Source organism: Dysidea avara, chromosome 8 (genome assembly GCF_963678975.1).
Source record: "Dysidea avara chromosome 8, odDysAvar1.4, whole genome shotgun sequence".
NCBI classification, from domain to species: domain Eukaryota; kingdom Metazoa; phylum Porifera; class Demospongiae; order Dictyoceratida; family Dysideidae; genus Dysidea; species Dysidea avara.
In genome coordinates, this window is record NC_089279.1 from 12,383,398 (window position 1) to 12,398,704 (window position 15,307).

The 15,307-nt window shown below is 38.0% G+C and overlaps 2 protein-coding genes across 2 annotated transcripts in view; one reads left to right on the forward strand and one right to left on the reverse strand.

Moving 5' to 3' along the window:
- Nucleotides 1-5,982, reverse strand: part of LOC136263960 (pyruvate dehydrogenase phosphatase regulatory subunit, mitochondrial-like) — an 18,345-nt gene extending 12,363 nt beyond the window's left edge. The window contains exons 1-4 of the mRNA XM_066058630.1: nucleotides 5,714-5,982; nucleotides 3,214-3,347; nucleotides 2,013-2,094; nucleotides 1,881-1,962 (exon numbers count right to left, since the gene is read on the reverse strand). Of these exons, the coding sequence (XP_065914702.1) occupies nucleotides 1,881-1,962; nucleotides 2,013-2,094; nucleotides 3,214-3,347; nucleotides 5,714-5,907 (492 nt within the window). The 5' untranslated portion in view covers nucleotides 5,908-5,982. The remainder of the gene's footprint in view (nucleotides 1-1,880; nucleotides 1,963-2,012; nucleotides 2,095-3,213; nucleotides 3,348-5,713) is intronic.
- Nucleotides 5,983-13,145: 7,163 nt separating this feature from the next.
- On the forward strand, nucleotides 13,146-15,302 carry LOC136264777 (uncharacterized). The gene is made up of 2 exons (XM_066059546.1): nucleotides 13,146-13,311; nucleotides 14,461-15,302. Exons 1-2 carry the CDS (start codon nucleotides 13,146-13,148, stop codon nucleotides 15,300-15,302), a joined length of 1,008 nt encoding a protein of 335 aa, XP_065915618.1.
- Nucleotides 15,303-15,307: the final 5 nt, after the last annotated feature.

Genomic DNA, 15,307 nt, shown 5'->3' on the forward strand with positions numbered 1-15,307 from the left:
GATATAATATAACCCAAAAACCTGCCACGATTTTTCCTCACAACGACATGACAGTATTGGTTGGGTAAAAACCAAGCCCAAAAGTGTCTTCAGATCGACCCGAAACGTTTGTGTGAAGTTGTTACAGAATTTGGAAAAAAAATTATTCAACAGAATTTTCTACCTGCCTGCCTGCCTGCCTGCCTGCCTGCCTGCCTCGCCCGCCCGCCCGCCCGCCGCCCCCGCCCGCCCGCCCGCCGCCGCCCTGCCTGCCTGACGCCTTCAGTCAAGCGTAGTGGAACAGCTACAGCCCTAATTTTTCCGCAGAAACGTTTCTAGTTTGCTTAAGAAAAAACCTTTGGTATATTGATAAGCATACAATGCTTGCGCTATTGTCTTACCTTTTATCCTTCTTTACCATGGCCATCAGTCAAGGTTCTACCGCTGAGTGTTAATAGACTACAGTATGGCTTCCATACCAGTGTATATTGCATCAAACTATTCAAATACACGTGGTCAACGGTTGCACCAAAAACATACGCGTACGTGACTAGCTGTTGATATCGATCAGAGAGAGCCACTCATGGCAAACTATACACAGCAACATGTAAGTCAATTATAATATAGTTTATTTAGTAACAATGTTAAACCGAGTCGGGTATCCAGGTCCTGCTTTACAGATTATTCGGGTCTGACCCCACATGCTAAATTAAATGTGGAACGTCATAGCATAACTCTGCTTCTTTTGTGAGCCACGCCCACTTACGTAAATTACAGTCTGTAGACATATGGTAGCCATGTCCATTCATCAGTGTGTAGGTATGCACAAATCCACACCCACTTACTTAAATTAATGTCTGTAGACATATGATAGCCACGCCCATTCATCAGTCCGTAGGTATGCACGAATCTACTGTACATCCATTATTGTCTGCAGGCTTATTTAGAGCCATGCCCACTGATCAGTTGTTATTGTATGAGTCATAATCTAGTGTAATAGTGCTGTAAGTAACTCAGCAGATATTTAGTGGCCATGAGCTTGCAAAAAACTTCACACACAAGTATAAGAAAAAAAATTGGAATTTTAAATTAGATTAGGGACAATGTAAAATGCTGCAATAAAAAGTACTGAAACAAGCTGGATCGGAGTAGTACGTAATGTCCAAATATTGTAAAACAATAAGAAGTGAATATCACTACTGTGCAGTGTTACTTGTAGCATTGTATAACGGGGTGAATATAGCTGATATCGAAGCGTAATGGCTACGTACTTCACTTTTGAGTCAATAATTGATACCTGGGGCACACGTTCAGACGAAAACATCAACTCTGGCACTATCCTTTCTTTGATGCGGTATGTGTGGGTTCACCAGTCATAATAATGTTACAAAAAAGTAAACAAACAAGTATAAGGAAAAATTAGGAATTTTAAGTTCGATTAGGGATCATAGAAATAAAAAGTAGGGAAACAAGGGAGGTTGCCTACACCTTTGTATATATTAGTAAACATTTAATCCCTAATTCAGTCATGGGTATAGGCCAAAGTATGGAATGTCCTCTAGTATATCTGCAGGTGTAGGTGACCTCCCTTGTTTCTCTACTTTTTATTTCTATGATCCCTAATCGAACTTAAAATTCCTTATTTTCCCTTATACTTGTGATTATATAGGTGCACGAATGACACTTCTCTATTATTTACTCTTGATAATACTTATAAGATTTTCTTCCTTATTTCAAATCATGTTTTACACCAAACCAAATACTATGCATGGGGGATGGGGGGGGGAGGCATTTTGTATGCAAAATGTACAGTACATCCCTTTTACACCATTCTGAATGGAGGAGAATTTACTGTACCCAGCACATGATAGGAAATTCATACTGTTAAAAGTGTAACTGACTTGTATGTCATCATATTTCATATGGGGCCATTTCTTGTAACATTCTTCTGGTGAGAGGATGTAATTCTCAATACCAAATACACTGTGAAAACAAAGATGATACTTGGATAGACCAAAACCCTACACTCAAACCTTGCAAAAACACCAGCTCGTCGTATATATTTCATCCGATCTTTTGTTCTTGCTATCACCATACTGCCACATTGTTTCCAACCTAAAAAGCAGTAAAAGTACACAATAGTTGAGGAGTACATTATATTTAGCATACGTGCTTCAAATACAATATTGTAATCTTTAGTTCAAAAGGGTATCAGCTACCTATAAACAGAGTAAATGACAACCTATCAGTACGTTATTTAGAACAGTGCTCAATGTCAATATGGTCTGGTACTGCTTACTTGAGGGCATACAAAAACAGAGCAACTTGGTATCCCAACACTGACTGACTGACTTGTGGTATACTTTATAGTTATAACACGCTTACAAGGGATATGACAAAAATATACGTACGAGTGCCGCAAAAAAAATATACGCATGAGCACTGCAGGCACAAGTGCGTATATTTTTTGTCATATCCCGTGTTATAACCGTTATATTCTACACCCCAGTAGATGAAACGATTATAGATAGCAAGGTGGAGTGAAACAGCACCTGTTGAGTAGACATCCTTGATGGATCAGATGTTTTAGATTCTTTAGCGGTGCCACACCCATCTACTCGCGATTAGTAAAGGAGACAAGAGTTAGTGAAGGTGACAAGAGCTCATCGAAAATCCTCCTTGCTCAGGTAAATGATTCTAGGCTCTTGTCAGTATTAGAGACTTGAAATCCTTGATGGATCAGGCATTTTAGACTCTATAGCAGTGCCACACCCATCTACTCATGATTATTGAAGTTATTAGAGAAGGAGACAAGAGGTAGTGAAGGAGACAAGAGGTAGTGAAGGAGACAAGAGGTAGTGAAGGAGACAAGAGGTAGTGAAGGAGACAAGAGGTAGTGAAGGAGACAAGAGGTAGTGAAGGAGACAAGAGGTCATCGAAAATTGCTCAGGTGAATAATTGTTGGTTGATTTAGGTGCTTGTTATTAGAGACTTGTTTACCATTTAGATAAGGATTTTGCAGAATGTATGAAATTACACCATATATGGTAAGCGTAGCCACAAAGCATGGTATATCAGATATATACACAGCGCGGCACTTTTGATCTCAACCACAGGTGTTGTATACATGACAATAGGACATGCCCCCTATATACATCTATTATCTACAGAGTAGATAATTTTAGTAACTACATAGTTCTTCACACATGTACAATACAATAGTTATTTTCACACCTGTTGAAACACCAGTTTCTTCTTCTAGCTTGGGAAATAGCTGATGTCCATATGTTGCAAGTTTTGTCTCACTTTCTGTTCCCTTTAACTGGGTGAATAGCCCAGCAGCATGCCAAGTTGAGCCACTGGTGATACTACAAGGAATATGGTTTACGTACATAAATGTTGTGTATCAGTGCAGTAGTATTAACTAAGTACATTATATATTCAATACTGACTAGCAATGATTTGTTTCTGAGGAATGCAGTTCCAATCATCACTATCAAGCATCAAGGCAAGTAATACAATGCAAATTTGGATCAGACTTGGTTCACAAAGGACAAAACTTGAAACAGATGACCCAACCCTGTACTGGCTTGCTAGTCTTGTATACAGTCCACCTTCTTTTTTCATTTTGTGTGGGAACAGAGTAAAAAGGGTCTGGTGGATCTCCAATAGAATTTTTGTGTAGCTGGATCTATAACTTTGTGGATTATTGATTAGTGGTGATGAATAGCAAAGGCCTGTTAACGAAGCAACAATGGGAATAAACAGCGTAAACTTTTGCTTGGCAAACCTGCATCCAAGGGCACATGCTGTATTTCCTATTGTCGCTTCGTTAACAGGCCTTTGTTATTCATCACCACTAATTAATGATTCCCAAAAGTTGTAGATCCAGCTGTACAAAAATGATCCATCAGACTCTTTTCTTCTCCGCCCCCACACAGAAAGAAAGAAAGAAGAAAAAGCGGTCTGGGCACAAGACTACTGACTTGCACGCATTCTTTACAAGTCACACAGCAAACCTTTGTGCATATTAAACTTTTGTTTGTGGTTAGGAGTTATGTGAATCATGTGGTTAGATTATTATCTCACTGGACAGAATTTCATCAACTTTACCATAAAGTGTAAACAAAATGATGAGACTGCATGAGAAGCCCCTCCCCCCAAATATAGTAATATCAAAGAAGTAAACATGTGTTCACTCCCAATGGTTTTGTACTAGACCAAAGATGTTTTCATGTTGTAAACATGTTTACGGAATGGCAGTGAATCCTCCATACTAAATGTAAGTGATAAAATTTAAAGTCTCATAAATCACTTGTTCTTGCCCATATCAAAGCACTTTTTTTGATACAGTTCCAGCATTTAAATGGCTTCACAGCACTACTAAATGTTTTGGCAGCTGGCCAATGTAATTGAGTTATTAACAAGAAATGAGGGTTCAGGTGAACATGAGTGACTATAGTCATGGAATTCCATTATATACACTAGCCTTTAATCATGTGTGACGACAGTTTTCTCAAATTAACATGTGCTCCAAACTAGGAATTGCTCAATAGTACACTGTTTAACTAATTGCATGCATAGCATAATATCATAATACTGAGCATGATGCAATGCCAAACTACAAAGTAGTTATGCAAATCAAAACAAAGTATTGCATAGTTGTGTTAATGGTCTATAAGGCTGTTAAGGCACAATCGCAAATATACAAAACTCAATAGAGTTTGTTTGAAGGTTTCATTTGTTTGCTGTAAAGATCAGCAGTGAAGGTACTGTGAAACCTTATACCTAGTAATCCAAAGACTCTTATGTGAGCCCACAACTTGGTTGGCTGCGCAGTCCTATAGCTACCATTTATTTCAGAATATATATGATCAAAGAAAATAATGATTATGCAAATTGGAATTATACTAACTACCTATTCCTGTGAAGCATATCGTAAGGTTTCAGCCACACAGCATCATGGACATGTTGGTATTCATATGAATTCTGAGAACAGCTTTACTAAGTGTTTGTTTACCAATAGTATTATGGCTTCACAATATTGGTGTTGCATCATCTCTCACATAGCTGCAAAGGAATGTCTGAGATGATGCAACATCAACTGTTAAGTAAGGGCAGTATATACATTGTAACCTGTTATTCAGATTTGAAAACTAGGACACCTGCTTACTATGTGTAGAATTATAACCTGTTATTCAGGGCATTTAAAAACTAGGACATCTGCTTACTATGGGATAGAGTATATCCTTTTATGGCTAGCTACATAAACTGACCTGGAAAATCAGGGCACTCTTGGTCGGTGCCAGGTTTTGCTGTGTTATAGAAGTTTCATGTATGGTTTGTGAGATCAGGTATGGTGGTTGAAAGCATGCGTTACGTTATATGGCTTGGGAGGTGGAAGATATGTTCGGTATCGGTCTGCCATTGTTGATGATTGGCACAGAACATTTGGATTGGGTCTCAGCAACGCGAATTGTGTCTATTTGTTTAGGGTTATCAACGAAACGTAAAGCAAAGACGTTGAAGAGAAGAGACGTTGTGCGGAATTCGAAAAAGTAGCTACGAGAATTCGGCACTCAAAAAAATTAACCATGGTAGCTAGCAATACAACAACATTCAAAATCGTTGTGGTGGCCGTTGTCATGGTGGCGCTTGTATAGGCACCGCCACAACACCAACGCCGTACCGACTTCACTGTACTAAAGTTTATACACCATGACAAAACCCATACCTTCCTTGTTCCAAGACGATGACATCAGTCCACCCTAATTTCGTCAAATGATACGCAACCGAACAGCCAATGACTCCGCCCCCACATACAACAACTTGACATTGGTCAGGGAAGGTTCGGTAAGGCCGTATCGTGTCCCTTAGTCCAAGAGGTAACGAAGTGCATTGCAAACGTCTAATTACAGCCCCCAACATTAGCAGAGACTATCTTAGTTGAACCATAGTTGAACGCTGTGTCGTCACTGCATAGCTACCTCAGACGCGCTACCGCCAGTTTGCTAGGGCTGAGACTTCTGTGAATGCTATCCCACTATCCTTATTCACAGGCTTTAATCCTTCTCGAAGGTCCCTACTAGGGACCTGTGAGAATGCTTAAAACCTGATACAGAAAATCAGAAACAACATGTTCTAGAGGCACGTGATCCTTCCCAAATAAAACTCCAATAGAATGGTCAACAGATTCGCAAAGACTGTGGTAGTCATGTCAAAGAAGCAGCATCCTTGTAACAAAAAAATTTAGCTATATGACTGGTCAGCTCAGGGATGATAACAGCTCAGCATCAGCTCACACTGAGCTCGGCATCAGTGTATAGTTAGGGACCCGCCGATTATGCTGGCATAATTTTGAGCATAATAGGTACCTAAAAGCATTGAGCATAATGCCAGCATAATAGGTTAAATATTTGTACGATAGTATAAATTCTTGCTGAAAAATGACAATTGCAAAATAAGATCGATATGCTCTAATAGAGCAGTCAGTAACTCTAATAGAACAATCATCAAACTGACTGTTTTATTAGAGTATATCGATCTTTTCTCTTACATGCAGCAAGAATTTATCATTTATGCTCCAGCCACTCATTTTTTTTCTATACAGTGTTAAACTAGTAGCAAAGAATATGAACTAAGGCATGAACATTGAGCATAATCGAGCATAATAGGTAAATATTGAGCATTAATTTAAGCATAATAGGTGAATTTTTGAGCAGTGCAGCATAGCATAATAGGTAAAATTATGAGCATAATCGGCGGGTCCCTATGTATAGTCTGCTCTTCAGTGTGCCCTGCAAAATGATACAGTATATTAGCTGGGTGGCTACCAATATATTGCTAGCACTGAGTTTTTCATGGTTTTAGTGTGGTTGACACTGGAATTATAATTATTAAATTAAACTTTGCTTAATTTTTACACAGTAACAAATATACGTAGCTATAGTGACTACTACGGCAAAAAGTAAACGTCACTGGAAATTCTCACTAAGATGTACATTTGTCACAGTATTCACTATAATGAAACCTCTCTAATCCACACATCTGTAATCCAGAATACCTCTGTAATCTGACATTGTTTCGTATCAGTACCAAAAAGACTTTCTATGTAATACTGCTCAACATCCTTGCATGGTAATCCGACACAATTTTCTTATTCCGACGAATGTCGGATTTCACTGTACTTATTTTTGTACTGTGTATGATATTATCAAATTCAACTAGCTATATACTGAATGATGTTCATGCAGTCTCTTGTGGCTATACCACTTTTCCCTATATACATATTAGTCTGAGTGGAGGAAAGTTCACCCAAAATTGATCCTCACCAGATGTCAGTCACATAGCTATCATCATTGGAGCATGTTGTGATCTTGGCCATTTTACCTAGAGGGCCATACTGCAAATACTTGAGTACTATTAAGGATTTGGTATTCAGATAGTAAAATGGGAACTCCCAAGTATAACATGGCCCAGCTCACATGATTCATTTGCCATCAGGGAGTGATGCAATGAAGGCTATAGGAAGGATATAGAGCTTGATTGGCATAATTTCTTGTCAGGAACACCAACATCAATACTTTAATACAATGTGTGTATCATTGTTGTTACTTGAAAAAGCTGTAAACTGCTTAAAGTCAGTATAAAACATGTCAAATGGATATGACTATAAATGGCTAGTATTCATGAGTACTCAATTGTTAACTTCTGAGAACATTCAAATACTAAAAAACCAGTCCTGATTTTACCCCACCTCTATGAGTCTATATGTGTTCGTAAAATATTCCCTCAATCATCTGCCTTCACTATTTATAGATAGCTATATTCATAGCTATAAAGACAGTGCTCATATGACTGTAACACCAATTACACCATGCATGTACACATGACCACAGCGAAAGGTAGTTTAAGGTGTACCCCATATACTGCAGCACTGATCACCATGCATGCATAACTTGGTATGAGTATAATAAATTACACAGTGGAAAGTTTATTTCTGAACATATACCATTATTAACTATACATCTTTTAGCTATAATCCAACTGCGCATGACTATTACAGTGGGTATCTGTTTAAGTCCTATGGTGTATGTATTTGCATGCTCTCTGATAGAGTTCTGTGTGATCATGTGAATGACAGACTGACCTTAATTTTTTAAATTATATATGCTAGCTTCCCTGGACTCTTTGCAACCGTTAGATGCAACTGGCCTACATGCTCATGAACAACTGTGGTTGATCTTACATACTTTACATGTTTGCGTAGTTGACAATCCACTGCGCTGTACTGATCATGCAGCATTAGCTACCTAACCATATAAAGCAGTGGGCAAGGTCCCTATATAGTATATCCGAGATGTAGAACTCTGCATGTGATTTACAGCAGTATTCTTTGATACATCATTCATTGATTTCAGAAATTAATGATTGTGCTATAAAATCTATAGCTGTTTCACTATCAAATTGCTGTATTCGTGTGTCACCATCTTTTCAGTGCATATATGTGACCCAGTCTGCGAAAAGGGCTCTTATAGCCTTTCCAATTGCATATATATGGTAACCCATAACTTGACTGGTGAATATGGTACAAGCCTACAATTTGGTCACTCAACAACCCTAACCTGGCAGTAGCTGTGGGTGTAATTACATGGTGATAGCTTTAGTAGATTAGGAGTTATGATTAGCCAAACATGGATAATTGGAAAGGCTATAAGAGCCCTTTTCACAGACCGGGTCACATATGCATTATGCATGCAAATATTTGCTATATATTATCAAGAATTCATAATAAAAGATAGTTAGGCAACAAGATTGTCTAACTATAGCTAGGACACTTTGAGACAAAATCACTACGTAACTTAGGGGGCATCAGTACCTGGTAGAACAAAGATCATGCATTGTCTATTCAATATTATGATCAAGATAACCTAATAAGTCAGTCACACTAATACTAGCTAAATATTAAGCATTATGACGAACTTCTGCGGTCACTCTCAGATTCAATCTCAAAGGGTCTTATTTTTGAAAACCTCTCCTGGGGTCATACCCCCAGATTTTCTATGTAAGATATGCTCCCTATACTAATTATCCATACAGTGCACTAAAAGTGTGGCTATACATATATCTCCTACATAGTTTCCAGGACTGCAAGATACTGAAGAGCATTCACACGACCATGCAGGTGCATATTATATGCACTGAAGTTAATGTTTTCCTTCTAGCTAAGTGTGTAACACAGATCCTTTCTCTGTAGATGTCAGCCTTCCTATACCTGCAAAATCATCCTCTAAGTTGGGGGCAAACTTCTGAAGTTAGCATCAATCTTCTTATCAAAGCGGTCCAGAGTATTGTACAAGACCTTGATATGGGCCACTTTATCATGCAGTAGATACTGCTATTCCAGTCAATCCTACTAGCACTTCAGCTAGCTTCCCAACCTTGTCTCAATCAGGGATTCCTTTGGGAGAAGCATTGACTTCAGAACTGCTGGTGGCTTCTACTTCCTAATTGATTTTCTCAGTGTATACACAGTTCATTACGAAATTAACAGCAACTTACCTCTTCCTCATGTTATTCGTCTGCAAACTTTTCACCTGCTACATCTTTATCTTCCAGAATTTCCACATTAACCATCAAGTCTTGCTTATCAAATGGTGGCATAACTGCACTTGAATCAATGAATGCTTCATCCATTGAGGAGTGTTGGACTTTGTTACAATTATCAACATCAACATCATGATCATTATCTTTCTCCTCGATTTCCAGATGATGGTAGTTTCTCTCCAGACTGGCAAAGCAGATATGCCCTCTCTCTTATGGTGGCATGGAAACAACTTGTAGCCATGCATGAAAGGACATGCTGAACTGGTTTATAGCACCACAATTAAACTGACTTTGCATACAAGATCTCTGCAAGGTTGAAGGTTTGATAGCCCAGTAATATTTTAATGGAAGCATTCTTTATCACTCACTTTCAGGAAAATCTGCTGTACTGTGCTGTAAAATAATGCAATTTGGAGTACATTTCTACTGCTGCAGCCGACACAACAGCAGTGCTAAACTTATGTTCTTAATATCTCAATGATACAACAAGCACCGATTATACATTCACAAGATGAGGAAGTGATGATGATCAGCTAAAGATGGAGCAATAGAATTATCAAAAGCTAATACTCTAAGGATATTAGATATCAAGTAGGAGGTGAAGGAGATAGCTAGCAGTTACAAAAGAATGAGATCTCCCTACTTAAGTCATGCAATAATGATGATTGACATGTAATGGACTCAGAGTTTTTGAAACACACTGCAGTAAAGGAATGGCTAATAACAACACATTGAGGAGGTTATATATATTCATGGCAATGGCCTTTGTGATAATCGCACAGCAAAATCTAATGGAAGGTATAACCACACTGAGAGTATTGGGCATTGGAAACAATAACATTACAGCCAGAGGAGCTATAGTAGTTGCAATCTTTATATAATGCATACAATAATTCATTAGAACTATTTTTAATTTCAACAAACCTTAGCAATTACTAATGCTGTTACTAATGTGAAGATTCTGGGAGAATTTATTAGACAACTATCCCTCTAGAGACTTGCAAGGAGGCTAACAGTAAGCCTAGGCCTGTGAAGCAGGGAGTCAGAAACCTGTAACTGAAACCTATGCTAAATGCAGAAAAATATCCCAGGCCAGGCAGTGACTTGACAACTTGCAGTCTAGGTAACTTCCTGAGGAGCCACACAACCTGGGATCTGGGATCAGTTTCCCCTACATTCAGCCAGTACTTAAAGTATTGAACATCAGCTGCAATGATATTTCAACCACAGAGCCAACACACGTGCAATTGAAGACCATTTATCACATAACATCTCACTAATGCATTGGCTCAAGATGGAACATAGAGCCATTAAAATTGCAGGGTGTTCCTAGGACTTTTCAAAGGGGGTTTCCACTAGAAAGTAGATCCAGGATGCAGGGGTCTGGGGGCGCACCCAAGATGCTGATGAAGATTTAATTTTACAGATTGTCAAATGCCTGTAGTCTGAGTGTCATATAATTTTTTTTTATGGTCAATGTTTAGTCTAGCTACTGACTGACCTACTGATTGACCTACTGACTGACCTACTGATTGACCTATGTAATTATAATAATTATGCCTGATAATCACACACGCACACACACACCTTGTATCATTATAAACCAAATTATAATTGTATTGTCTCCATCAGTAGTAACATGTAGTATCATATGTACCCAGTTCTAGCTAGCTAGCCAGCTAATAGACTAACTATGGAATATCGCTTTACCACATGTATGCATATTGACTAAGAGCTGTGCTAATCAGTGGCAATCATGAGTATTTCAGTTATGAGCCAAAGGTTGTCATATAGAAAATTACATATACAAAGAACCGTGTGCTTTTTCATTTGCCTAGCAGGTTAAGTGTGCCCATGGGATAGTGCTTCAGATGCAAGTTTTATACTAAGCAACTGTAGAGGATGTTCCATGTGGTGACTGTTATATTAGAGTATTTTACAGTGAAATACTCTAATAGAGCAGCCAGTGAAATTTTCACTGGCTGTGCTCTATTAGAGTATCTCAATCTTGTATGCTGATTTTTGTGTTTACCAACAAATCAGCAACAACACACTGGCCTGGACTTTGATTGCTACTGAATGGATTGTCAAGTGGTAACCTTTACTTAAAACATCAACTTCCCTGATCACTGAAAACACAAGCATGGAACACTCAATGGCTAAACTGTGACCATTACTTTTGTCAAGATTTAACTATACTGAATAGAAGCTCATAGAGAGCTACAACTTCACCAGAGTAATGTTTTCCTGACATAGAGCTATAGTGAGACATTTCACTTGAAAATTATAGTAGCTACACAAGCAGCAGAAGGTAATGGACAAATTTCATATATAATAATGAAAAAATCAACCATTGCTCCATAGCAACCTAAATTTTACATTATTCGTAGGTGTCAATGTCTTAAGTTACCTCTCCAAGTTTTAAAAGGATAGCATATATAAGTCATGAGATATGACATTTTGAAGTTGCAATTTTCCCATACATTGTCAATGAGAGGGGCAACAGTTTCCCCTTCTCGGTAATCACACAAATCATGGGATTCAAAGAATGTCATATCTTATGACCTGTATACACTATCCATTTAAAACTTGACATTCACACCTACAAATTGTGTAAAATTGAGATATAATAGTGTACTTTTGAATTTTTGGTTTTTGCATATGTTGAAATGTCTTATTTTTGTGATTGCCCAGAAGGGACAACTGTAGCCCTATTGCATAGATATGTATAGGAAAACCACAAATTTCTAAATTTCATAACTTATGACACATATATGCTATCCTTTCAAAAGTTGGATAAGTTACTTTAGATGTTATCACCTAAAAATAATGGGAAATTCAGGTTATTAGAGGCAATGGTTATATTTCTATATGCTATAAAGCCTTATTATGGAATTTGTCTATTAGTTCTCCTAAGAGTGTTGGTTGATGTGGTAAAATCAACATGAACTGGCTACTATACAATATCATCACAATATACATTGCTGGTGTTATGTGAACACCTAGGTACACTATCTGTTCAATTGAAGTTGAAAAACTCCGATTACTCTTGAATCAAGTTGTGGGACCTGGAATAGATTGTTGCTTGGATGTAACCCAGGTCAGTTTTCTTTTATTCTTCGTGCAGCATCTGACACTCTGTCCACATCAGTCAATTTAAAATGTTGGCATATTCAGTGTGGGGCAAAGTGTACATTGTGTGGGTATTCCAGCCTACAGCTCATGTTTTTGGTGGCTGTTCCATAGCTTTGTCACAAGGCCATTTTACTTATCGTCATGATAAGGGCCTGCATATAACTGTTTAGCCACTAAACTGTTGAAGTTCTTTGCTGGATCAGGTGTGATCTTGCTATAATTATGCTGATTTATCTGGAACGCGGGCAAGTGACTGTCCCCAGGCTACAATTCCTCCTTCTCTACTCATTATTCTGTATAGTCCAGACCTAGTGATTTACAACAAGGGAAACAACTCATGTCCGATCAATCACCATGTTAGCACTCATTTGCCCCTTGGACTCAACTCATCATCTAGAGGCTGCCACAGATCACAAGCAGGGAAAATGGAGTACCAAGAGATTATGTCCGAGTTTGAGTATATGGGAGTTGACTGTTATTATGACACATTAGAATTGAGCGTGTTAGGCCACTACTTACCATCATCACTAACATCCCTTAAAAACTGTGTTAACTACATTCAGGATGAAGAGAACTTTTCTAAATCAAATTGTAGGCAAATACTTGAATTGGCTGCTGCTATTTTCATCTCCTCTTCAAGGAAAATTTTCTTAGTAAGGAACTGTCCAGAAAGGTCAGAGGATACTTTAAAGTTAATATCAACAACTATATACTTGTATAACTGACTTGGGAAAAACCATTATATTATTGGTATTAACAACATGAGTAAAATTACATAAGTTAGGTGAGGTGAATCCTTGGACACACGCTACCACAGATGGGGCAGTATATATTACCCCACAAGTGGATGTGGCAAGGAAAGAAAAAAACAACAAAATGTTAACGTAGTTTGTTGTCAATGAACTGGATCTGTGTCCTCCTTTTGATTGCAATGTTTTCGAAGACGATATGTTGAGATTATTAACAATGCAATTAAACTCATAATTTGACTAGATACGTATGACACAACTTTGTAGAATAGCCATACCTTTTCTTTGTAGAACTAGAAGAACAGTTTTAGTTAGATATGATAATACTCATGTCATACATATGTATATATGAGTAGTGTATAATGATCATTGTAAGACTCAGAAGGGTTATTAAATGTAATGTTTGCAAATAATTAATCAAGATAGTTATGTAAACAACAATGCTTCCTAGAGAATGGAGAAGAGCAAACATAACACCTATTCTTAAAAAGGGTTCTAAAGTTAATCCAGAAAACTATAGGCCTGTTAGTTTAAGATATCAGGTGATAAAGATTTTAGCAACTTTGATTAGAACTAAAATAATGAGTTTCTGGATGACAGTGAGGTCATTACAAAGTGCCAGCATGGTTTTATTAAAAAGAAATCTTGTTTTACCGATCTTTTGACAACTCTTGAGGATTGGACTTCTGCAGTTGACCAGGGCTATAGTGTTGATATTGCTTACCTCGACTTCAGTAAAGCATTTGATTCAGTGCCACATCAGAGACTACTCCAATAGTTGACTAGTTATGGCTTATGTGGTATGGTATTGTCATGGCTTAAAGGCTTTCTCTTGGATCGTTATCAGAGAGTCATTGTAAATGGCTCTTTTTCTAGCTGGTGTCCTGTAACAAGTGGTGTTCCCCAGGGGTCTGTTCTGGGCCATTACTATTTACATTGTATATTAATGATATTCCCAACATTGTCCATACCAATTTGAACTTCTTCGCAGATGATTCTGAAGTCTATGCCATCACTAAAGCATTGGAAGACTCCGAACAACTACAGGCTGACCTTAACAGTATACAGGATTGGTGTCAAATATGGTTACTGAAACTGAACTTGCTGAAATGTAAAGTTATGCGCGTAGGTCATTCATCAATTGCTAGTGAATATGTACTGTGGGATAATGATTCTGGAGAATTTGTTCAGCTGCCTGAAGTTGATCATGAAAAGGACCTTGGAGTATGGATATCTAGTAACTTGAAGCCACCTTTGCATTGTTGTAAGGCTGCAGCTTCTGCCATGAAGGTTCTCTCCATGATTAGAAGATCGTTTGTTAATATCTCAGAGGATTTGTTCACCTTTTTGTATAAAACATATGTAAGGCCTCTTCTGGAATATTGTTCAGCTATTTGGAGTCCTTATCTTGCTAAAGATATTGACGTTTTAGAGAAAGTGCAGATGCGAGCTACAAGGTTGATTAGAGGCATTGGAAACTTGTCTTATGGTCAGAGGTTAAAGTCCTTGGGTATGTACACCTTGTTTAGTCGTCGACAACGTGGCGACCTTATTGAAGTCTTTAAAATTCTGAATGGTTTTTATAACGTCAAGCCCAATGAATTTTTTACACCAGCTGTTAGTACCAACACTAGAGGCCATCACATGAAGTTGTTTAAACCACACTCCAGATTGAATGTCCGATCTAATTTCTTTACTCAACGAGTTATCAATCTTTGGAACAATCTACCTAAGGAAATAGTTTCCACAAACACTGTTGCATCCTTCAAGGCAAAGCTTGACAAGTGCTGGGACAGTACAGGCCATGGACATGAACAAAGGCTTACAGCCTAATAACA

Bases quoted from the DNA above. Each gene is read 5' to 3' on its own strand.
- LOC136264777 (XM_066059546.1), top strand. From the start codon at position 13,146: ATGGAGTACCAAGAGATTATGTCCGAGTTTGAGTATATGGGAGTTGAC. The intron at 13,312-14,460 runs GTAGGCAAATAC...ACTTCTTCGCAG, and splicing joins GAACTTTTCTAAATCAAATT to ATGATTCTGAAGTCTATGCC.